Source organism: Corvus brachyrhynchos, unplaced genomic scaffold (assembly GCF_000691975.1).
Source record: "Corvus brachyrhynchos isolate BGI_N302 unplaced genomic scaffold, ASM69197v1 scaffold218, whole genome shotgun sequence".
Classification (NCBI taxonomy): Eukaryota; Metazoa; Chordata; class Aves; order Passeriformes; family Corvidae; genus Corvus; species Corvus brachyrhynchos.
In genome coordinates, this window is record NW_008239321.1 from 696,914 (window position 1) to 722,460 (window position 25,547).

The 25,547-nt window shown below is 40.7% G+C and overlaps 1 protein-coding gene across 4 annotated transcripts in view; it reads left to right on the forward strand.

Annotated features, from left to right (window-relative positions):
* Nucleotides 1–25,547, forward strand: part of CEP112 (centrosomal protein 112) — a 158,394-nt gene that overhangs the window by 88,832 nt on the left and 44,015 nt on the right. For all 4 annotated transcript variants that reach the window (XM_017740768.1, XM_017740770.1, XM_017740769.1 and 1 more), the window contains 2 exons: nt 7,619–7,849; nt 23,268–23,330. In XM_017740768.1, coding sequence (XP_017596257.1) covers nt 7,619–7,849; nt 23,268–23,330 — 294 coding nt within the window. The remainder of the gene's footprint in view (nt 1–7,618; nt 7,850–23,267; nt 23,331–25,547) is intronic.

The following is a 25,547-nucleotide window of genomic DNA, read 5'->3' on the forward strand; positions in this document are numbered from 1 at the left end:
GGCAGTGACAATAACCAACCTAGATGAAGTTCTACTTTCTAGCTGCTGTTAACTAAATTGGAATCAAATGTACTTATGTAAATTAAGAAATCAAAATAAGCTCTGTTAATTTTAAGCTCTTTGTGGAGCTGTTCAAATGAACGTCTGATTTTCTTTCTTTCTTCTCCCCTCTCCTTTTTTTTTAAGCCCAGTTTGTAGCTTAAGTGCCATTTACATTAACTGGGATTTAGGCAGATGAATGGCTTCTGTAAAAGTCCAGATCTATTTCAGTGCACTTCTTTTGGGAAAAAAAAACCATCAAAATTTGTGTTTTCCTTAATGCCGTGTCACAACAGATCTCAGAAATGTGCTAAGATGTAGAAACCAGAGTCAAGCCAATATTTTCAGTGTAACTTTTCCTACTGGTGTTTTAATACCTGTGTGTTTCTCGTTTCTTTTTAGTTTTCAGAAATAGGTGGCAAAGTTCATGAACAGTTTGGGGGTCAAATCACCTGTTAATTGTTGCTTAAGCATATTTATTTGCAGGAATGACACAGGTAGACTCATTTTTCGTTAATTTTATTGGAAATGGAGCTGAGCAGAAGGTAACTGTTGTTCTTCATGAGTCAACACTTCCACTGTGTTTCAGGAAGTGCTTAACAGGATTAGACAAGACAGAGAAAATACATTGCTAAAAAGTAAAATCTAGTCTTGAAGGGTGCTGGACCTTCCTTGGGATGGTGTTCAGTGCAGGATTTGTGGTGAGGGGGGTGTTTGGATACCAGAGGTGAGGTGTTTACCCTCCGGCATCACTGTACAGGTAGGGTGGTATTAAACCAGTCCCCACCCCAAACTGAGACGCTGGTAGCTGCAGGATAAGCAGAGTTAGTAGGAATAAACTTTTATCAGATTTGTAAATGTTAGAGGCATTTTTCAGAGCATGCACAGTGCTGGAATAGCCCAAGTAAAGAATCTTACCAAGGAGGTTTGACCTTTAAAAGCAGCTTAATGCCATTAAAATTAATAAAATAAATATGTAAGTTAGCAGCTCAACACCTCCATTTACAAATCCCAGTGGGTATTTTCAAGAAAGATGTCAGAGGTACATTTGCAAAGGTGAGAGAAGTTGAGGTTGTGTGGAGATGGAGTGAATAGACCTTTGCATAAATCCTGGAATATGGGGATTGAGCTCTGACCCGCACTGCTGGTACTGAAGTTTTTTTGACACTGGACATTCATCTGTGTGAGCCTCAAGATCTGCCCCTCCCTGTGTGATGTGAGTGTTAGTGAGGTTAGTGCAGGTTAGTGAGTGCAGCTTTGGTTTGTGTAAGTTTCCCTCCAAGACCTAAACTTGATCATATCCAGCCTGATTTATAAACGGAGAACATTTCACTTATGAATGTATTAATAACTTCACCCCAATCACTGCAATGTAGTCACATATAGGATATATAAAAAAAAAGATAGATAAATAGGATGAAGATGGCTCCTTTTTAAGAAGCTCTGCAATAGCACCAACATTCTGGACGGATTTCTTTTCCCCTCAAGAACGAGAACACTTCAGTATGCACAAAATACTATATAAACATACAATAAAATGCATCTCTGAGAGTTGAAGCTGATATTTTAGTGTTTCCAGGAAGTCCTAGATCACTGACCAGGACTATTTATAATGGTGGGGGTGCTAATTTCCATGATTTTCCCTGGAAGGGCTTGCACACCTCCATGCTCTTGGAATGATCAGTGCTCTTAGGAACTGAGCCCAACCTACTATAGTCGTTGAACTGTTGTTCATTTTCACTTCATTTCACACCATTTCCTTTATCTGCTCCTTTAAATACCACATTTATGGGCCTGTGTGTTCTTACCCAAAAGGCATTTAAACTTGACAGTGTAATAGACTGTGCTGCGAAAACTAAATATCTGTTTATTACTTATCCCTGCTAATTTGTGCTCTGCCACATCATTACCCATGTGATAATGTGCCACTGGTTTTCTTTGCAAATGAAATCGCATCTTTTGAATGATTCATAATATTGACAAATTGCTGATTTTACCAGTCATGAGAGAAAAAGGATAATAAGTTCTTTACATATTTTAATTGAAATTGCCATGGTATAGAATATATTTTTTAATATAGTTGTTTAAATGGACATGATTGTGTTCATTACAAAGGAGCCACAAATAGCTGCCAGGTGGCTGGACTGGCCAGTTGGAATTCCTTTGGCATGGAGAAAAGCAGGTATACTGGGACCAGTGAGTCAAATTCAGTAGGATGACTTGTGGACGAAAAGATCAGAGAGCCATTAGGACTGTGCCTGGGCCTTGGCTGGCAGGGTCCAGAGGGTAAAATTCATGAGCATAGTTCCTGAAAACCAGAGTAAGATCAGCTAAGGGGAGGATTGTTGTCCCTTGCAGAACTGCAGTAGAAAAACTCATTAATATAAATCAATTTTGTTCTAAACACAAATCAACATTACACACATTTGAAGTTCTTACAGCTACACTTTTTTTCTAAGCTTAGAGCTGCAAATATTTGTTTATTTTTCAGACTTCTTTTATGTTAAATGCATTGGTTGTTTTTGTGATTGTAGAGAAACTTGTATGACCTGTTTCCCAGCATTTGATAAAGCTTTGTTTGCTCACAAGAAAGCTGAAGCCGTTCAGATTCCCACTTTCAGCAGATAATCCCCTCTAAGGTGTTTTGCAGTAAATGTGCCACTGGTTGCTGTGTGTCTGGGACAGGACACTTCATCCCTCTCTTCTGGGACACTGCACTGATCATGGGTAAAAAGGGAGTCATAGTCGCCACTGAATCACTGGGTGTTCCTCCTTCGTTCCTTATTTTCCTTTCACTTCTTCATCATCAAAGTGAGATTTGTTTTTACTACAGACTGCCTTTCCCTTGACTGGACTGATCTCCTTTCAAAAATAATCCAGTGCCCAATAACAAATGTTATGGATACCTCATCCGTCGCTGTCACACTACGGCAGCGTGACAAGGCACAGAGAGACAAATGTCCCTTTCAGAAGGGCCCAGCTGATGTTTCACAGCACACATTGCTCATTTTAGTGTTCTTCCAGAGGAGGAAATGCTGAGAAGGTCTTGGCACACAGAGGCAGAAGCTGCTTATCTGTGGGTCAAATAGGGCTGTAACTTACAGGCTGATACTTGAGGTTATTATCCTAGAGGAGATCTTTGGGATCATCCAGCCTAGTCCATGCTACTGCTCAGAGGTTCTGGGGGAAGTTGTTGTAGGTTTTTTTTAAATGTTACATGCCAGCAAAATTAAGCACAGCAAAGTGAGCCCTGTGCAGTCATCTCTGACTGGAGCCAAGTTAGCCCAGCGCAGAAAACTTCTGAAACTCAGTCTGAAGAGTTGTCAGGAGCCCCTTGAGAAGTGCAGGGGTGTTTAACAGTGATGCTCTGTTCCAGCAGCCTGAGTGCTCCCAGCAAGACAGAGCAATGAGGTTACTTCAGCTTCATCTTCTGGGAGATCTTAGTCACTTACTGTAAATCTGCTGAAGCAACACCTCAGTGATTCTAGATCTGCGCCTTGGGGAATAAATTAGGAGTGCATTTCATCTTAACTCTCCACTGCCTTGTTTTTGTGACTTTAAAATGCCCTGGACACTGGAGCTGAGCGTGGTGATGGGTGCGTGTGGTTTGCTGTGTAATGCACTGAGACAGTGAGCTCCGTGTGTTCCATCCCCATGAGTGTGAAGATGCCGTCATGCTCCAGCCTCTTCCTCAGAAATTGATCCAAGGAAATGCTTCATGGGGGTGAAGTAGGAGCTCCTGAAAAATAAAGGGAATTTGTGTTATCATTGTTTTTAATTAGAACATAGTCATTCGGTCCATTTCTCATCCCTGTTTGCCTGTAAGTGGAGCAGAGTTTCAGACATCAGCAACAGATTTTAATTTAAACTTTTTGCCAACTTTATATTTTCTTATGCAATTTACTTTTTAAAATTAAGAGCACATGTTTTCCTTCCAAATAACACGCAGTACATTTATTGGCATTTTAAATAGGCCAAAGTGAGTGACCAACCTTCTTTTTCTTTCAAGTCTATTTTTTCCCTGCAGGCAAATTGCTGTGGGCTTATGACCCACCCTTTTTATGACACTATTTCAGCACAGATATTCTTAGTTAGAGTTCTAAGTTATTTCTTTGAAACAGGAATAGAAATCACCACCTTGGCCAGCAGTTCCTTCATCTAAAGGACGTACAAGTATGTCATATAAACTCATATGAAATCTCTACTCTGTCACACACTTTATGTGTTTGTATTTTTGTTTTATTCGGGATACTGTGTAAGCTGGTGTTGTCTTGCTATTTGTTGTCCTGTATGTGGATTAATGGTCATTTTACAAAATGCTTCCTTGTCTGGGGCACGTTCCTGTGGCATGGCCATCCTGGGAATTGCTACAAACTTCTGCATCCTTTCTAAAATAGATACAGATCTCTCTTATTTCATGTGCTCATACCCGTACAACCGAAATAGAGACTACAACACTTTGATCCAGAAAAGGCAGCAAGTGGCAGTAACATTTTGGCCCTATTATGTACTGTCAGCCTTTATTTCTTATGTTTAATCCCTGTTTAGCACAATAATAATTTGCTTAGATGGGGTGTTTAAGGTGTGTTTTTCTCACAGCAGCTCTTGTACTCAGGCAGTTGTTTGGAGCATGTAAACAATTTGGTTCCCAAACAGAGATTTGGGCAGCCAGAGGAGAATTTGAGAAACCAATACTGAGAAAGTGTTACAAAGAAACTATCCTGCCCTCGAATCTCGAGCCTGAGAAGTGAGATTTTGTAACTGCAGCTTTTATTTTCCCACAGAATCGTTAAGAAAAAGACAGTTGCTCATAAGTTTTATATTTCACAGATTTTTCGCAACTGAGAGTTAAGTCATCTTGGGGCTTTCTTTTTCCCAATTTGCCTACATTTAAGTCTAATAATAGTTTATTAAACCTGGCATGTGGAATAGCAGAGTCTTAGTGCTGGAAAGTTTGGGATTCATTTCCGCAGCAGTTGGGAGATATCTGTGTCACACAAAGTTGTCTCAGGCAGTGAGTTGTTTGGGTGTAAGCTGCTTCTGCCACTGACTTTGTTTATGGGAAAAACTAATCTGGCTGTGAGAACTGGACTTATTTGAAAGTAATTGACAAGAACTGTGTCTGGGATGCCCAATATAAGCTTTTTCCAGTCACTTTGGAGAGATTAGATGTCTTTTAACATCATCTTACTCGCAGTGAAGTTGCTCCAAAGGGACTCCTTTAATCATATTAGTTTCGCTGCCATCTTCAGAGTCTTTCTTCTTCCCTAGTAGAACCAAATCTGCTTTTGCCATCTATTAGGTCCAACATTAATGCTCCTTTGCATATTAATTACTGCTACTTTACCTATAACATTCAGCTCACTATCGGCTGTCCCCAGTTTTGGCTCTGAAGGCCGGGAGCTGTTACTTCCTCCTTACAAAAAACGTGGGATTGTGTTTCATTTTCTGATGGCTTTGTATAAGCACCATTGAATAAAGAATGAAGTAAAGCTTAAAAGGTGTAACAGTTGAGTCAGGAATTCACCCAGTCTTTATTTTGGCTTGTAATGTCATTTATGAATGAATTTTCCTTGTATTTTAAAAAGTTAGCCTTGATTTCTTATCCTAAATATTTTAACCAACTTTTTAGGGAGCTTCTGAGCAATGTAATTCCGTAGTTTCACTTATGTGTGTGTGTTGGGGGTGTAATTAAAGGAAGTTTTTTATTTTAAAATAGAAAGGAGAAAAAAAAAAAGAAGGAAAGTGGGGGAATGAACTTTCAAGAAGAACTCTCACAGATTAAAATATAACTGTGACTATTCCAGGCAGGACTTGCACTGGGGCAGCTGTTAAAAACCCCAAATTGTCCGTGTGTCAGTTTGGAGCTCAGACCATATCATCCATCAGCAATTGCAGCTCTTATCTTCATTGAGTTAGTGCTGATTTGGGTAAGGAAAAGGCAGGCTGTCATGTTCTTGTGATCTGGAGATGAAATCATTTTCCGAAAGAATTATAAAAGTACATTGCGGATTATAATTATATACCGAGACGTACTTTACATTTTCAGTCTGTATACAGATTTAATAAGAAATTAAACATGTGTAGAGGAAAAGCTCAGGAAAGGAAGGAAAGGATCTATTGCAGATTACAGTATATGGAACATATGTTTGAGATAATGCTGATAGGGCTGAAATATGTGGCCTGTGTTAGAGTTCTGTACACAAATGACGTGCTCATTCCTTCTCCACCATACACACAACCTTACCTTTGACATAGCAGGGACTAATGCCAGTGAGTAATTAAGAAAGCATGGAAGCAAAATGAGTTTCTGAGATGGTTAATATTATTTAGTACATGTTACAGCTGTGATAGCTGAAGGACAAACTGAAGGTTTGAAGGGAGAAGACGTCTTTTATTACACCATATAGTTCAAATCGCTTCAAAAATAGGCAAACTTTCAAGCCTTGATTTTTTTTCCTCTCTCAGATCACAGTATTTATAGAAATCTGTCTTGGGAGATTAATGTACAAGGCAATAGACCTGATAGTCATTCATGTCCCAACTTTGGTCAGAAACAAATGTTTCCTTTTCAAACTTTTGTAGTAATGTGGTTCTCAGAGGCTGCAAATAGATGGTGTAGCTGAGTACAGACAGTGTATTAAAAGTGTCTGAAGAAGAAAAATAGTAGCTGGAGAGAAGGAGCAATTCAGAGCTCTAGAATCAGTAACTGGAATTCCAGGACAATGGGAACTTTAAATATACACTGCTTTTCCTCAGATTTTCTTGTGAAACCTTTAGTAAGTTGAGCTGAGCCACCTGTACTTGTTTGATTCTGCTCTCAGTATTGTCACATCCTCTGTGAAAGAATTCCAGGGAGCTGCAAAGTTTCTTGTGAAACAGGGAGGACAAAGGGGGAAATCCTGTGTGAGTTTTCTAGTCAAAGTACTCATTTTCAGAATTACATTTATAAATGAAAACATCCATGTGCTTTCAGTGTCATGCTTCACACTTAGCTGTAAGGACAGTGCTTTATGTCCCAGGTGTGGTGCTCCTGTACTTCAGTGAAGAACCCACAGAAGAAATGGAGTTAGAAAAGTAGCTAGTGAGAGTTACATGCAAGTGTAATCTGAAGTAATAGGTGTGTATCTACTCCTGTTGTAAAGTAGCAGAGTGAATTCTGTAGGATTAGGAGTAACACAGCTTTATCCTTGTCACTTTGATCCCTCCCCCTTGGTGTCCCCCCATCAGGGACTGGCAGCAATTGATAAATGATTGGTGACACTCTGATAGCTCACTGGAAGGCAGCAGGTCATTTCTGAAGGATAAAAAAAAAGGCATGGATAGGGTATGTAGTGATTATATGCCACAAACTCAATTTCTCCTCCAAAAATGTCCATCTTAGCAGTGCTTTGGGCGGGAGGAGCTGTATTTATCAGTGTGCATGAAAAGAAAGGGAAGAGTAAGAAGAAAGGCGAGGAAAAGGCACAGAGCATCCTCTGAGTCTGCTCCTACCCCAGCTAACAGCCTGTCAGAGAAAACCAAGTGGGTTTTGTGTTGTGGGTTTGGGTTTTGTCACTTTGTTTGCTCTTTCTCTCAGGTGATCTCTGGTTTGGAGGGCCAAATCCACAAGCTGAGGGAAGAGCTGATTGAGGCAAATGCTCTGCGGAACCAGCAGCTGCTGGACCTGAGCCTCCAGCGGGACGAGGAGAAGCTGAAGGCAGCTCGAGACATGGAGGCAAAACTGAGCAGTGTGAAGATGGAGATGGAAAAAGTGATAGCAGACCTGAAAAAGAAGCACGCAGCAGAGACAGAGGCGGCCTTGGACAAGGTAAGGGATTCACAAAGAGCAGCTCCATGGGGCAAAAGCGCAGCGATCACCCCAAAGGTCAGCTGAGCAACGTTTTCCTAAGGAAAAATGTCTAGGGGTCACTTGAGTTGAAAAAACAGATGCAGACCATGAGATGCCAGAGTCACAGCATGAGTGTGGGACGTTCTGTGCTTCTGTGATGGAAGCCTTTGCTCTGGACATGCTGGGGCTGGGCAGCACCTCCAGCGGGGGTGGAAGGTGCCATGGGGTGCTCAGGAGCCAACAGGACTTTAAAACCACAGGTGATTTCACAGGTAAAGCCAGCCAGGACCAGGCTAATCTTTCTTTGCTGGAATAGAGACAGTAGAAAGGGCGGTTCTGCCTAGCCAAGCTTTTTCTACCTTAAAAAAGAGGGTGAGCTCTGAAGGAGGAAAAAACTCAGGCTCAGAGTACAAGGAAATTGTGTCTGGTTGCCACAATGGCTGGTCTAATTTTACCTGTGTACATCAAGTGAGAAAGGACTCTGGGTAAGATTTGAAAATAGAAATTAGTGTTTCAGATTGATCAAGGCTTCCCTCCTGTTCTGTTCTGTGGGGTCACTGCCCACATCCCTGCTTGCTGAGCATCCGTTGGACCCATGTCTTGAATTCAAGTATTCCCCCCATTAGGGAGCTAAAACATGCAAGTTTTATTTCAAAAGCTAAACTAAAAAAACCCTACTTAATATTTATGGTAGACTGTGTATGTGTAAGCAGATAGTTGTTGAAGTGTCTTTTATACGTTGCATTAAGGTACTAAATCACACATTTTCGTGCAAGGGGGTGTGCAGTGGCACAAATTAACAATCTGCATGGAGTGTTTGAGCAGCCTTTGTGCAAGTGACATTTCATTTACCTGCGTCAGGTTCTTGGTCTGTAATTTTAAAGAGCATTCGGAGGATTATGTTGGAAATCAGCCAGCCTGAAGCCATTAAAATGGCTGTGATCAACAATTCAGAATCTTTTCTGAATGTAAGGAAAGCTCTGCTTGGCATAATTATTTAAAGCCAAGGTCACAGAAAGTATTTAAACCTTTGAAATTCATCATTAAAGGATTAATTTTAACTCAGGAAGACATTGTCATTTTTGCTTAAAAATGGAATTTGAATCTCAATTCTTTTCTTTCTTTGATCTTTTTTTACATGTGTAGTATAGCAAAAGAAAAGTTAACTTCTTTACATCCTCAAATTAAAGTTACAAATAATCCTTCATAGGGCAATATCTTTAATAGTCTTGAATTGTCATTTCTGTCAGAAATACTGGTTTTCTTTAATTTGTTGGATTTTTTTTCTATTTTTCAAAAAATTTGCTAATTTTAAGCTATATTAACTGCTATTGTATGTTTTTTCTTTAACCTACTTCCCTATTTTACCCTAATCTGAAGAGCACATGTTGAGTAAAAGATAGGAGGGGAAAAGAAAAAAAGTATCTCTGTTGAAAAGTCTTTCACAGACATGTGAAAATACCTGGCATTACCTTCAAATCTCCATTTCCCCATTCTGTTTCATTTCTGTCTTGCAATTGTAGAACTGTGGCAATTGGCCACAAAATCCAAAACTCAAAGTAGCTTAGAGGGCAAACTCCATTTAACGCTCAAAAGTAGCAGTTTCAGCTAATTTAGTTCAAATCTTGATCCTATTACAGTCCACAGAACTTTGATGAAGATGATTTTATCCAAGAGGGGGAAAAAAGCATCTTAATTACAGCATGAGCCTTGAAACTGGTTTTTGAAAATATTTTCTACCAGGTTACCTTGAAATTTAGGACAATATGGGAGAAAAATTTGTTCTCTAAAGTTACTTTTTTTGGTGCCAATTTGTGAAGACTGCTTTAAAATCCAATGGGAAGCTGAATTTCGCAGTTTAGGTGTGGAACATCTGACTGTCCAGATTTTCTGAAAGTCAGTCCATTCTCAAGTGAGGGATCTCATTCCTCTGTGATCTGCTCTGTGAATAATGTTGATTTCTGTCTGGATTGCTTTGTGTCATTGTGGACTGTTGTTAACATGAACATGAGGAAATACAAAAGAAATGATTCATACTTCAGTGACAAGAAAAACAAAAGTACAAATGGGTAGAAGAAGATCCAGGATTCCTCTGGCATTGCCCTCCCCATAGTCCTGCTGCCGTGGGGATGGGAAGGAGGAGAGTGAGAGGCAGAGACAGGGAAAGGAAGAGTCTTCGTTACAGGCACACTGATCATTTAAATATTTGTTGGTATTTGTGGACAGCTTTTCAATATTTAGGGACACATGATTTATTCAGGTCTGTAACTTTCTGTTGCTTGAAAATCTCAGCTTTAGAGCTGGGACATTCTTTATTGTCATGTTAGTTCCTGAGTGTTCCCTTTACACTCCAGGGTTCGTCAGGATCGGTGTCTTTTGGAGATTCCTGGGACATTTTTAGGATTGTGCCTGTTTTTTCCTGCTTTGCTCCTGTAAGATATTGATGCATTTTCAGCATTTTCTGTACATATCTAGGTGAGCTGACCAAAGTTTTAGGATCATTTTTCCTGCAGTGTTTTGTCCTATTAGGAGGAAATCCTTCCCTGTGAGGGTGGTGAGACCCTGGCACAGGGTGCCCAGAGCAGCTGTGGCTGCCCCTGGATCCCTGGCAGTGTCCAAGGCTGGGTTGGATGGGGCTTGGAGCAGCCTGGGACAGTGGAAGGTGTCCCTGCCCATGGCAGGGGGTGGCACTGGATGAGCTTTAGGCATCTTCCAACCCGGACCATTCCATGTTTGATATTCGGGAGCACACAGACCTGGAGCTGGGCTCTACTGATGCCTGATTTGGGCAGGGCCAGGTGTGTTCCAGGTTGCATCAGCAGCACTTGGGGCATGAACACTCGTCAGCCAGGTGCAGTGGACTTGGAGCATTTCCAGGTTTGCCAGGCATGACTGAGAGCAGGAGACAAAGTCTGAGTGTGTGCAGATGTCGGGCTTGGCCGCCGCCGCTGTTTGTAATGTTCTGTGGGATTTTCTTGGCAGAGGAAATGAGCATTCAGCATGGCCTGAGCAGAGCAGTGGACAGGCTAACAATGCTCAAAGGAAGCAACCTTGGAACACTGAAAATATCTCATAAAAAAGCTCCCTTTGAGCAGCACACATGAGTAAATTGGAGTGGAAGAAGATGATGGTGGGGTTTTTTTTTCTCTCTAAATAATTTTCAACATTTAGCATTTTATTGACTTTTTTTCTATATTTAAATAGATATTTTGACTCATTCTGTTGAAGGTTTATGCAGGTTCCAGGAACATCTAATTCTCTTTCAGTGCTGCTTTTCTTGTGGAGAAGTAATTCACATTTTTGTGTATTGACTGTACTGAACACACATGATATTTCATTACAGGACAGAGCTGTAGTCAAAAAAACCCCAAAAACAAGTTAAACACTTTAGTTTTGGGACTGCAATTGTTTTGATGGAAGTAAGCTGTGAAGTGGTTCCCTCTGGAGAGATGGGACTCCAAGGTGGCACAAAACCTGGCCAGAGCCATGCAGATCCTGCTTGTGGGCTTTAATGATGTTGATGTTAGTTGTACGCTGAGATTTCTGTGATTTTAAATCAAATCTGATGTTTACAGTTTTTACCTGTAGCAATCACTCCACCTGTATCTGGTGCGAAGTCCACGTAAAACTAAGATGCTTGGGGACCTTAAAGTTAAGGTCACTCTGTAAGTGACCACTTCCCTAATTAGGAATAATTATTCTATACAACAGTTTTGTTGCAAGTTAATGTTTTTGTAATTGGGCCCTTTTCAAAACTTTTCAGACAGTGTCCTCTAGTTGGATACTTATTTTCTGAGCAACTTGCATATAATTTGCAAATAAGGTACTGATAATGTGCCCTAGAGAACATTTCAGCCCCTCCTTCAGCATCAGGCTCTGTGATGCTGGATTAATTCCTCACTCAACCCAGTTGGATGTAACTCTTTGGGCATATATTCATGCTGCATGTGCAGGAATATCTGTGATTCACAGTATCTCTTCTGGCACTGTTGCAGATGATGTCACACTGTTCAGCATTGGCAAAGAAATAGAAGATGAAGGGAGAGAATATGACATCTTCTGAGATGAAAGATACTCCAAGAGATACTTGGTTAAAAGTATTGAGGTTCCCCTAAGCAGTTACTTCTGCTCCTAAAGTACGAGCATTCTGTGCCTTCCATGAGTTCACATTTCTCAGTCCTGTCTCTCCAGCTCTGGTTCCTCTCTGCCAACTCCACATTTCATTAACACCAGACATGGTTCCATCTTTGTCCCTAAGACATTCTGAGAACTGAATGCGATGGAACCTTTGATCTGACACCTTTCACTTCATTAACTTGAAGACTGAAGCCACACTTGCAGATAACTTTGTTTGTGGGAGCACTCAGAGGAGCTGTTTTCACACTCACTGCCGTGATTCCCTGGTTATTTACATGGGGGCAGATAGGTCAACCATAAAATGTGGACGTATATTCTTCCCGAGTGTAATGATCTCATTAAATTGTGTCTAATTGTAATGCAGACCTATGTTTGTGTCCTTGCTGAATGCAGTCAGGATCTCTACCAGTTGTAGATGTGCCATTTTTTTAAACTTGTTTTGAGTCTATTACATCAATTATTTAGCTTAGGCCCCAGCTATGAATAATTTAAGGAGCCTCCAATTCTTACCAAGAAGAGTTGGATGTTTCCCAAGACTCTTAATTTTTTTTCATTATAATCCAAGAACTATTGTCTATGATATTATCTCTCTGTTCCAGAGTAGTAATATTTTTATTGTTTTTGTTTTGTAGAGCCTGTGTACATTAAATTACATTTGGTTCTTGAACGTTTCTGACACAGCGATAGTGATTCACCAACTAATGTTAATAAAAATGAGCGTAGTACTTTGGCTTTGTTGGAGAAAATCTAGCAAAACCAGAAATGTGATGCCAAAAGATCACGTAAAAGCAAAACATGATGCCAAAAGATCAAGAAGAAATGTATTTCACAAAAATATTTTTAATGTATGTTAGCACAACAACCACAGATTATTTAATCTGCCTTCATAGTACCTTTCAACAAATCTTTTAAAAACCAGTTTCCTCTCTAGTGTGTCCCTTTTTGCACTGCTCCTTCTGATTCCTCCAAAGAAAAAGCAGGATGATGGTGGACCAGGAACATGGTCACAGGAATTGCATCATCCCTCAGGGGAGCCATTTGGAAGAGTCTTCAATCAACACAGCCAAACATGAAGAAAAAAATGGTAGAATCATCTCAGGGATATTTCACTCAAATAAGACTAAACAGAATTTATGGCCCTCTCCCTACTGGAGATGTTTCAGAGCAAGAGCTGCAGTTATTCACAGAGTTACTCTGCTCCTATCTCCTTTAAAAAAATAAGAATAAAAACTCAAAAAAACCCAAACCAGAAATCAACAGGTCAGATGTCTGCTCATCAACTCTATTTATAAAACTGGTTCTAGAGTTAGGAGCCAGGAGAAGTTGGTGTAACTGTCACTGTCACTGTGGGGAAAAAATTGTGCACCCATGAGCAACAGGCTCACTTTTAAATATCTTTCTTAATGTCTGAAGGGAGATCAAGCACCATTATTTGCAGTTACAAATAGCACCACAGGGTTAAAAATGAAAATAATTGAAGCAATGCTGTTAAGAAATGAGAACCAGACAAGAGATAAATGGTAAGTTATGACAAAATATGGAGTTAAAAAGATGGCTTTCAGCAGGGCAAAGGCTGATATGATTAAAATTCAGGCTCGGTCATACGGCCCATATTTCAGCGCACTTTACTCATGTCCTGTCATATCAATTATAGCTGGGTAGTTGTTGGAGAAGTTTGCCTGGGTTTTTAACCAACTGGTATTAATCTGAAGTATGTTGAAGAAGCATTCACAGGTGGGGTTTTTTTGTTGTCTCTGTCTCCTCTTTCTTTTTCAAGTGTTTGTCCAAACACCCCTCCTTGTTCTGCAGCACCTGGGCCCACGCTGCCTCTTCTCAATTCCGTAACTGCCAGGTTTTATCCTTTGGAGTGTATTCATAAGATCAAGACTCACAAAGTCATGGGGATGGTGGATAAGGTGAATGCTGAGGTTTTTCCAGTGGCAGAACAACTGTTGTAGTTACTTTTTCAATCGTTTCCCGAGCCTTTCTTCACTCTCCAAACAACCTGTAACACACTGGCTTTATCTTGTAATACACAATTGCTTATTATTTCAGCTTTATTAAATATTTTTAAAAGCCCAATTGAATCATGACCTCACTCCCTCCCTCTTTTGCCAATACCTTGTGTCTTGGAAAAGGCTGATTGCTTGTAGGTACAGTTTTCTCTGATTTACGAATTTTACTTATCCTTACATTCCATTCCTGAGTACGAGATAATATTTGGAAAACATTGGCTGTTTTCCAGTATGGTGGTGACTGTAATGTGAGATTACTGGTGGAATTTTTTATTTTAACAGCTCTGCCAATTCATTCTTAGATTTGTTCAGAATTATTGAATGAGGTCTGGGTTCCTGGTCAGGTGTGACAGGAAGGATTCCCTGCTCCTGGGTCCCAGTCCCTGCAGCCATCCGTGCTGGTTTCACTGGGGCTTCTCCATGGCTTTGGTTGTGCAAACAGCAGTAACTGGTGTTTGTTCCTTGGAATTAGAAGTAGAAATTTCTCCTGTATCCACAAGCTCCACATTCTTACTTTGCTTTGGAGTTTCTGGGGTGATGCATCCTTTGCACAAAGACTCTCTCAAGTCCCCCAAACCCCAGAGTCAGCACAAGCCGCTGCAAAAGGTGCCCCATGGAATGTGTCCATGACATCCCTGCTTGGGTCAGCACTATAAAAAAGCCAGATTTCCAAATAGCTTTATGTACAAAAAGTGCTCAGTGATCAAGACCAAACTAATATAAAACATAATAATTGCGTATTTAAATTCTGGCACGATTTGAAGACACTGTTTACGCTCATTTGCTCTTTCTTCATATCATTATAATAGAGAAGAGCTGCAGGTGGCTTTTTTCTTCTTTTTGGAGGAGAAGGAGTGTTTGGGAAGTAGGGAAGGGGTAAAACAACGTTATTAGTCCTTCAGAGTCATTAATGTGAAGAAAGAAAAGTGCTCCAAAATGACTTGCTTACAGCTGCAGAACATGTCACGGAGTAAAACCCACCTTCATTAAATGGGTGAGAAAGAATTCTAATTGTTTTGAAGTTCTTATGATCAGTCTGCATGTGCTTCATTGTAACGTGATACTAAAAAGCCTCAATTATGATTTGTATATTTTGGTGCCAGAAGGGTTTTTTTCTTATGCTAAATTATTAAGTTCTGTCAGCTGCTGGGCTGTCATATAGAGATACAGTAAATCACATTATATTTTGTCATGGATTACACAGAGCAATAAATTTGGGAACAGAGATCAAAGTAGTTTCACAATCACATCTGAGTGTAGGAGGGGTGTTTAACTTGTAGAAAATCTGATTTAGGTGAAACTGTTGCAGTTCTTGTGTGAATTTGAAATGAATTTGAATGTTTGCTTGAAAATGAATAAGGTACAAATCCCCAAAAGAGTTCTCCTGTATTTAGTTCAGAGGAGTTAGTTCTGACCTACAGCTGCAGGACAGAGAACAGATAAATAATTAAACATTGGGAATGTTAGGAGTCTTGCAATGCCTTATTTATGTTTTTAATTGCTTTGATGATTGAGCAATATATTTCATTTTCTTTTTAACTGGGCCTTTGCTGGACTTGGGAAGTTTCTCCTCAGTGCGTTCTGGCTCTGGGAAGTTGTCACTCTTTTCGGGAAGCTTGTCGTATTTAAAACTACAAAATGTAATCCAGCATAATCTTGCTAAGGAGCACTGATGGCTTCAGATCACAGATTTTTTGGGGGATTTGGTAATGTTTTCAGTGTCTGTCTTTCCAACTGTAGAAGCTTAACTTTTGTTGGGCTCTTGTCTAATGATGTTGCTTCCTAATACTGAGTTAACTTCGTGATACTGAGTTAATTTAGTGGTACTGAGTTAATTCAGGGATACAGAGTTTGTCCTTTTGTTCCCAGTTTCTCTTCTATTTGATAGCAAAGATTCTATCTTAAAATGATACATACATAGAACGTCTTTCTGCTCATTGTCTTATTAATAAATGCTTGTTATTGCCACAAAATTCAACTTAAAACAGCAATGCAGAATCTAAAACCCAAAAATCTCATTCTTATCCCTTTATAATTATTTCAGGAACCTTAAAGTCTCTCCTTGGCAAAAATCAAGGCGTGTGAATTTAGCTGATAAATAATGATAAAGTGCCTGGGTCTCGGCAATCTCCAGTTTCGGAAAGAATTGTGTTATGTAAAGCTCAGATGAAATAGTCATAGGATCAGTGTCACATCTCGGGACTGTTGCCTTCTATTTGTGGAGGAAACTTTAGCTTTGACTTGCATCTTCAAAGGTGTTTCACAGCCTCGTGGTTTCGCTGGGTGTCAGCTGTGTGGGTACCAGAAACATCTGGGCCTGAGTGATTCAGGAAACTTCTTTACGTCAGAGTTGGGGAGAGGAGTGAGGTGCCTGCGTAGCAGAGTGTCCGGTATTTCTCAGGGATAAAGGCAGCTTGTCAAAGGTCAGGTAATTCTTGTTGGGTGCATGTTTTCTTTGTTAAAGCTCTGAAAAAGAACATGCCACCACTTTTGATACAATATCTGAAACCCAGTTTAAATAATCATCTTTGTTTAGTTGCACGGAACAGAAGAAAACCAGGAAATATTAAGAAGGTAATCCAGGAATGTATTTGTGATTTAGGGACCCTAAAGTGGAGAGTGCTGCAGTCTCCCCATCTTGGCTAGGTTACTCTATCTCATTTGAGTGTTGAGCTGTAGGAAGAGCTGTGCCATAACATAAAACTTGACCCAAAAGTTGGTGTGAATAGGAAGTTACTGAGGAATCTCGAACCCAGCTGCCCAGTGTGATGGATGGCAGATGAGAAGCAGTGACATCTGTGATGATCACTTGAATATCTTCATTTGCAGGAATCTCTGTCACCACAAAGCACAATACCGGTTTTGCCGACAGTCATCTGATGATTGATGAGAGTAAATCAAACGAAAATCAGCCGTCTTTGCCTGTGCTGCCCATGATCCCAGCCCAGAGCTTATCACACCCACACAATCTTTTGGCAAAATGTCCCAGAACAGCTTCAGATTAAACCACAGTTCTCTGCCAGTCCTTTAAGTGCCTGATGCACTCACCAGTATTGTCTTCTGTGAAGGGTAGTTCAAGCATTAAACAACTGCATGTGGTAAACCCAGGCTGTTAGTCTGGTTTTAAATCCTTGTCTTATATGCGAAGCTGGTATTTTAGGCCAGTTTGTTTTAAAATAACATGCCTGGCTGACAGCAATATTGACTGGAAATCAGCATCAGTGATGCTGGGGAATATTTAGATGCTCAGTAAATCCATGAAGGGAATAAAGGTGTCCTGGTGTAAGGCTGGTGTAACTTGGGCATCAGCCACCCTGCAGCTGGAGTCCCACAGAAGACTTTCTGGGAGAGTTAAATGTCTGTATTTAGTTCCTCCACATAATTTCAGAATTATTAGAAATACTCTGTTGGTTTAAATGAAAAGTCTGGAATTTGGAGTTTTCCTAAGGCACAGTTTGCAGAAGCAGTTTCTCAGTGGGCCCCCATTAAGCACAGAATTACAATGTGCTGCAGAAAGGCAATTCTCTGTGCAGGTACTGTCAAAGTCATTTCTGTTCATTCCTGGGTTTTTCCCAATGAAAAGTACTTCACACATGAATGAGAGGGTTTTTTCTCCTAAAGATGTATGTTTAATGAAAAAAAAATAAAAAGGAAAAGATTTGTAGACCTCCAAAAGTGAAATGTAAAATAGAATATTAATAGGATTTTGGGATTTCTATCATTCACTTTCAAAACCCTTGAAGTCATTTGGTACTTGACTAATTATTCTGTTAACATCATTTTGGGTATTCAGCTATTTTTAATGGTCTTTTGGGTGGTTCAGATTACATATCTGAACTGGTGTGCTATTTTCACTGCTGAACAGAGATCCAGCTTTCATTTTTGTCTGATTGGTGGGGAGAGCAGGAGAAAGAACAGGAGTATTGGTGTAGGAATTCACCCACTGTCAGTATTAGAAGCACATAAGGAAAATACATGTTTCAGGCTTTGAGTCCGAATGGAATTTTTATGTACAATCAGATGAACTTTAAAGGCAATCTGCTGATCTCTGAAGTTTAAACAGATATTATACAGAGGGTTTTAACATACTTCTTAACAAAGATTTCCACCGTTAGCTGTTCTGAAGGTCATTTTCTTCTGACATCTATCAAATTGCACAATCTTGAATTTTGGTACAAAGCATAATGCTGTCAGACTTAAAATAGAAATATTCCAGAATGTGGAGTGGTGTGTTGTTTTTTGAGGTAAATGGGCCCCATTTACATTAGTTCTTTGATGTTAAATTCCTTGCTGCACATCAGAGAACAGTTGCTCTTCCCTGGAGCAAGTTTTCTTTCTTCTTCTTCCCCCACCCTTTGATTTTTTCCTCCTTTTTTTCTTCTTCTTTTTTTTTTTTTTTTTAAGTTTGCTTACACTTTTATCTAACTAATTATGGAGGATCAGCTTATGGATGGCCACTTTTAGCTAGTTGCAGGCATTCTGAAAAATGATTCCTTCATATCTAGTACCCTAAGCAGAAAACTTCTTAAATCTGCTACTTCTCTATCAGTGAATATGGTGGGGTGTGTGTGTATATATAAAACTCTAGTTATGAGAGCTGTTTCCAAAGCTGGAAGATAGAGAAACATGGAATTATTTAGGTTGGAAAAGACCTCTAAGGTCATCAAGTCCAACCATAAACCCAACATTGCCAAGCCCATCACTAAACCATGATTTTTTGTGTTGGAAGGGGCCTTAAAGCACATCCAGTGCCACCCCTGCCATGGGCAGGGACACCTCCCACTGTCCCAGGTTGCTCCAAGCCCTGTCCAACCTGGCCTTGGGCACTGCCAGGGATCCAGGGGCAGCCACAGCTGCTCTGGGCACCCTGTGCCAGGGCCTGCCCAACCTCCCAGGGAAGGATTTCTTCCCAGTATCTAACACTGTGCACAGATTTGTAATGTTCCAAAGATTCTCAACAGCTTCATTTTTGATAAACATCCAAGACTTCCCAAATGCCTCCATGGATGTTGCTGGAGGATGGAATTGTCCTCGTGGCTGCCAACCCCAAAGTGCAGCTGGAGCAGATGGACCCAGGAGTGACCTTGGGGCTGTTTAGGGCTTGTGCTCCATTGAGTGGAACTGGAACTAAAAATTCCCTCTGATACACCTCATACTTTAAAAATAGCTTATAAATACTTTGTAATTAGGGTAGGACACGGTGTGCTTTTGTGGTGTGGTCCTGTCATAGATCCTGTGCTCTTTTACTGATGCTGTTCTGTTTCATGAAAGGAGAAAGTGAAAATGGGGCTGTGTTAGAAGAGCAGCCATTAATTCAGACACCATGTCTGTAGTGCTAATAACAGTTTTAATTTTTACGTGAAATGTTTTGTTGAAGTCGATGCAGTTTTGCTCGGCAACCACAATATGATGCTTGAGGCTTGTGAAAGAATTATAGCTGGTTTTTAAAACCAATTAACTGCAACAAGGACATAATCTTTTTAATGCAAAAGTCCTCGCTCTGTAATGTAAAATAACTGCACGTTAACTTGTCATAATCAGATAATTTTAGCTAAAATATATATTAACTGTGTGAAACTAAACAGGAGTTAGTTTTTGAATCAGTGGAATTCCTCTGCAGCTTATCCAATTTAAACCTTTTCCATTATAAAAATGGATATTCCGATTTATATTTCTGACAAGCTTCTGCCAAGTGGGAATTTCAGCAGCCACCTCTTGCACATGGAAAACTGGTTTCAGACCATTAACTCTATTTGCAGTACTGCCCATTGCTATAAAAAGAGCCCGACTTTAATGAATACTGGCTGAGCCTCCAAATGTTCACCTTCCACTTGAATTCTTATTCATTATGTTTCTGACATAGCATGTAACCTGAAAGGGAGGGAATGCCCTTAAAATAATTCAGAAACAGCTCGTGCTTCCTCCAGCACATGAACCCAGCAGCCAGATGGAAAAGAAGGAGCCCAGGAAACTGCTGTGTTTGCACAGGCCAGTGTGAACCTTCTCCTTGTGGAGATAAATGTGACATAAATCCCCCCCAATGTTCCCTGCACAGATCTCTGTGTGCATTTACTCATTCCTTAAAACAAAAAAGAGTTAAAAGGCATTTTTTTGTGTGTAGCAGTGCTACCTCTGCCCCAGGGAAGGTGGTTTGTGTCTCCCTTGGTTGCAAAGCAACAGCCTATATAAAGAGGTATTAAATTAGTTTTAGTTGCAGGTTTTAAGAAAGGAGAAGCTTCATATTTCTGCAGTTAAAAGATGGCAGTGGAAAAGAGGGTGCCCAGGCAGCCCCATGAGTTGGATCTTTTCAGCTGAGCAGTGCTGTAAATTGTGGTCTCTGCCTTCATCAGAGCTGCTTGTGTGGTTTGTGATGATGCAAGAGCTGTTGGGTGTTACAGACATCAGGGAAAAGCTGAAGTCAGCAGGAGCCACAGAATCATGGAATGGTTTGGATTGGAAGGGACCTTAAAGCCCATCCAGTCCCACCCCTGCCACAGGCAGGGACACCTTCCCTTTTCCCCGGTTGCTCCAACCCCCGTCCAAACTGGCCTTGGACACTTCCAGGGATTCAGGGGCGGGCACAGCTTCTCTGGGCACCCTGTGCCAGGGCCTCACAATCCTCACAGGGAACAATTCCTTCCCAATATCCCATCCATCCCTGCCCTCTGGCAGTGGGAAGCCATCCCCCCTTTTCCAATCACCCTTGTGAAAAGTTCCTCTCCAGCCTTCCTGTTAGACTCTCTAAGGTACTGGCAGGGAGTGTCCATGGTTTTTGGTGCCACCAGGCCAATGTCACCAGTTTTAGACAACCTGAGCCCCTCTAGATGTGCTCGTGCCATCTCCAGTGGAAGCTTTGGTAGCTTAGTACTCTCAAATTCAGACCCCTCCATTAGAGATGTTTGGGACTGGAAGTAAATGCAAGAATTTATGGTTTGTTGGTGACCAGGAGACAAAGCTTATAAATATTTTGCTAACTGGAAGTTGTTAAAGCCATTATAAAATAAAATGTTGCAATTCCTTTTAAGTAAACTGGTAGGATGTCCATTCTTTGCTTTTTGTTAGGAATAAAACACTGAAATTCGGCGTATCTTTCTTTTGGATCACCTCTGTCCTGTCTCTCAGAGGTCAGCCTGATTCCACTCAGTGTGAACAAACAAATTCTAATTTGTTTATGGAACTCATGAGTGGTTTTTTATTATTTATTGGAATTTCTTCTGTGGGTTCAGGAGTTTATAAAGCTGCTTCTATGAAAGATGAGGACTTTTACCCCAGGCAAGTTGAGCGAGAGCAGCTGTAACATGATCTGTGCAGTGCCTTGCTGACGAGTCCCTCTCCCTTTCTGGGAGTAACAGTAATTTATGCTGGTGCTGTAATTTATTTTTTTACTTTTTTTCTCTAAAGATAAACTGGCAGTTTCAGTCACTTTATGACATGCAGGGGTGGTAAAACATCATCTGAAACTAGGCTGCAGTACAATGGAACGAGTGTTAATGTGGGTCAGCCTGAGTACAAGGAGAAACAGAGCATGGACAGAGCTCCCTGGGATAACTGGTGCTGTGTCACCACTCCTTTTATTTATGCACCCCCACCATGGGCCCTTACAGTGTTTGTGGTTCGCTTTTGAGTGATAAATGTAGGAAAAGTGAAATTTAATTTGTCTGGGGCTCCAGAATTCTTCTAGATGTGTTTTAAACCAGTGTGTATTGCCATTATCTCTGTTTATTACTAAACCATAATGTTATCTCAAAAATGATGCACAAATTTGATAATTGGTTTTGATTAACGTTTTTAATAGATTCCTTAATACCAACAAACAGATGGAGACATCCATATGTTTCATAATTTTGGAATTTGAAGGGATTCAGGATCTGAAATTGTGATTTCATATAAAGTTTAGGATTACTTTGAACTGGCTGTAATATTCTTACACTGAGCTGCACCTTACAGAACTGCCCGGATTGCTGAAGATGATTCCAGCCCTACCATGACGATCCGGAAATGCTCTGCAGCTCTAAGCTCCTCAATTTATAGCCCAGTAAAATCAATAAGACTCTTTGCCTGCCTGAAATCCCTGGTGTTTGCTGAAATGGAGTCTGAGCCTTGCAGCTGGATCCACGCAGGGTTCAGAGGCTTTAGGGGCCCCTGTGGTTTCTCTGGTCCCCCCGAAGAGGTGCTGGCAGGAGCCGGTGTTTGGGCGCTGGATGCGGTGCCGTAAAACTCAGGACGACAGATCAAAGGTTTGAGCAGGAGGTCAGATAGATTTTGAAAACTTAATCAGCTTAAATTTGCTTCAGAACTCAGCTGCACGATATTCTGTCCCCCCTAAGAAAATATTTGTCTTAGACACCTGTCCTGAAGTTTGAGAGCCAAGAAGACGAGAGCACCGAGCAGTTCACCTGAGGACAGCATTGTGGGGCTGGGCTGGGCTGGTTTCTGCAAGAAAAATACAAACCTGGTTTCTCTCCTGAAATGAAATTGCATTTATTTTTTATTAATATCACTACTATAAAATTATTTCTGAACTTAAATTATTTGAGGAAAAAAAACCTTAAGAGCTATTTATCCTGGGGTTATAGAAATATTTGCTTGTTGGATTCTGATATGACCAAGCAGCCTTGTTTTCAGTTCTTTAGCTCTGAGTTGTGAAAAAAAATGCTGTGGTGAGGAAAGAGCTGTATGTCCAAGCTGGTTCAGCTGCATCTTGGGTGGATTTTCAGTGTAATCCCCACCTTTCCCTAGGAAGGGATGAGGAATGGGACAAAGGACAGTTACAGAACTGAGAGGTGAAGCTGTGTCCCCCATGTCGCACTGTGCCCTGGCAGCCTCTGTCTGGACTTTCTCCTCAGTTTTTCCCCTCTGTTCAGAAACAAACTCATCCTGATAAACTCATTTGTGTGTGTTGCCCCCTTCCCCAGACACACAGACACACACACACACAGACACACACACACACTCATTCTCTCATTTTTTTTTCTTTTTTTAATCCACAGAACTCTTTATGTTTTTCTAATAATTGGCAGCAGAGGTACAATTTCTCCCCTCTTTTAAGTGATGAATAGTTGGCCCGAGATCAAAGCCCAGCCCTGGCGGTTTTTTGGCTGCCACAAAAGGGCGTTGGGGCTGGCGTGGGGCCGGCGCTCAGTGATAGGCATGTGGAGGAGGTGCCAAGCCCAGGGCCCGGTGGCAAAGTGTCTGTACACGTCCTCTGTCTGAGCTAACGGGGTTGTCTTTTGTGTGTGTTCCAGGCCAACAGCCAGCTGAAGCAGATGGAGGAGGAGTACAGCCAGAAACTGGCCAAGTCCTTGCAGGTAGGTGGCCAGGAGACAGGGAGCTCAGGTGAACCTGTTCCACTTGGAGACTTGATGAAAAGTGGAGTTGCTTCTGCTCTTAAGTCTTGACAACCGAGAGAAGGCGTAACCCAAATGTTACCAAATCAAACATCCAGTGTCTTCTTGCAGATTTTAACCAATAAACCACAGAGCTTTAAGCTGGCTGGAAAATACAGGTGGGTTTTTTTGAGTTCTGAATTTCATCTTTTTCATCTACATTGTCATCTCTCGAGGACCCAAGAGGACTGAGTCCTCCTTCAGCCCATGGGAAGGAAGGTGAGGTGCTCCAGCAGCCAGCACTGCTCATAGAACCAGAGACAGGTGCACAGCCAGGACTTAACATTTCATGTTAAAGGTGGTGTCACCCAAGGTTTCTTCATCTTTATCATTGATCCCCACCAGTTCTGCATTTCTGCCCAAAACAACACCTTGAGGAATGTCAATGTCCTGGAGGCAGACTGGTTTTGACTTGAGTTTTTGTTCTTCAGAGAACTCAGAAGATGAAAATGAGTGTTGAATTTACATATATACTTAAAAATAGTAAGACAGGATGATTTTTACATACTTCAGCTTTCAGTTTGACTGACAGGTAGTACTGAAGTGTGAAAAATGATGGAGATGCAACCAGAAGTTAAGCTTTTAATAAGAAGAAAATTGCCCTGAGGATTTGTGTGGAAGTGTCATTCTCCTCATTGCTCCCAGCCACAGCAGAATGTCTGCCTTGCATTGCAAAGTGTGTTTGCAGCCAGTAATCCAATAATAGTCTTGTAAAATCAATAAAAACACTACAAAGAAGGGTTTAGCAGCCTCTAAACTAGATAGAAGTGATCAGTGAGACAATAACAAGAAACTGCAAACTTTACTGTTTTACCAACACTTCAAAAATATTTAAAACTCTTGATTTCAGCTTTTCAGCTCCTTTGAGTCTCATTCTCTGTAACACTTGTCCAAAACTGTGAATTCAGTTGTTTTGGTGACATTTATTGGCTGTCACTTTTTCACACTGCATTTATCAGAATCATTGGTAAATGTCTTTATATTCTAAAATCTAATGTGTATTTTTACACATTTATTTGCATGCAGAGAGGTTGTAGAGTCTCCATCCTTGGAGATTCTTAAAACCTGGACTGGGCTGATCCTGAACAACCAGCTCTGGGTGATACTTCTTTAAACTGGTCCGTTCCACCCTCACCAATTCCACGATTCTGTGGTAAATCAGAGAGAATGTTCTCTTTCCTAAATACCTTTTCAGTAACTTTAAATTAGTAATTTAGTCGTTTTTGAGAGCCTTATTTATAAAGAAAGAAAAGAAGAGACAACAACAAAAAAACTTCTTGTTTTTTATCTTTCCATCTGAACCTGAAATGCAGGAAATGGTTAAAGCTCAAAAAGTAACATTTAGTCCGCATCAGACCTGAAGGAAGAGATCCCTTCCATTGCTACCTCTATTTATCTTTTGTCATTATCACCCACATGGGAGTGGAATCAAGGCAGCCTATCCACGCCAGACACAATCCAGTGTCAATACAAAAATGGTTCTTGGTCCATTTTTAAAAAGACAGTTGGAATAATTGAAGCATTTCTGAATTTTTAAGCAAGGGATGAGGGAAATTGCTTTAATTGTTGCAGCGGGAACACATAGGTAGTGTAGGGCAAGGTAAGAACTCTTTAACCTAAATGTCATAATAAATTTTGTCAGATTGACATTTATTGGCCTGCAGAATAGTCTCAAGATGGAAAAATCTGGGGACGTGTTTTGTATTAAGGTGGTTTTGCTGTAGCTGGGACATTTTATTGGGGAGAGCTGGACCCAGTTCCTCAGCACTTTCTGGGGCAGACACAACACATCCATCATCTCTCAGGGCTGTTTGGCTCAATAAAGCAGTTTCACCCTGATGTCTGAATTTCTTTACTTGTGTGGGTTTAAATCAATCCCCCAAGTTACTTGGACATAGTTGGGTTTGGGGTTTTTTTGTATCTTGCTATTAATAATTGGTCGATCGCAACTTTTCTTGTGGTCGCGTTGCTGACAACATCTGTCTAATCTTACTCTCTCTGGCCTCTTGGAACATTCGCTTTTAACACCCACACAGAGAAGATACTTCAAGAAATTTCATCTGAAGTTTATACAAAGTAAATAGAAATTTTTGCTCTGAAAGGTACTGCACAAAGCAGATCTTTCTTCTTCAATTCCTG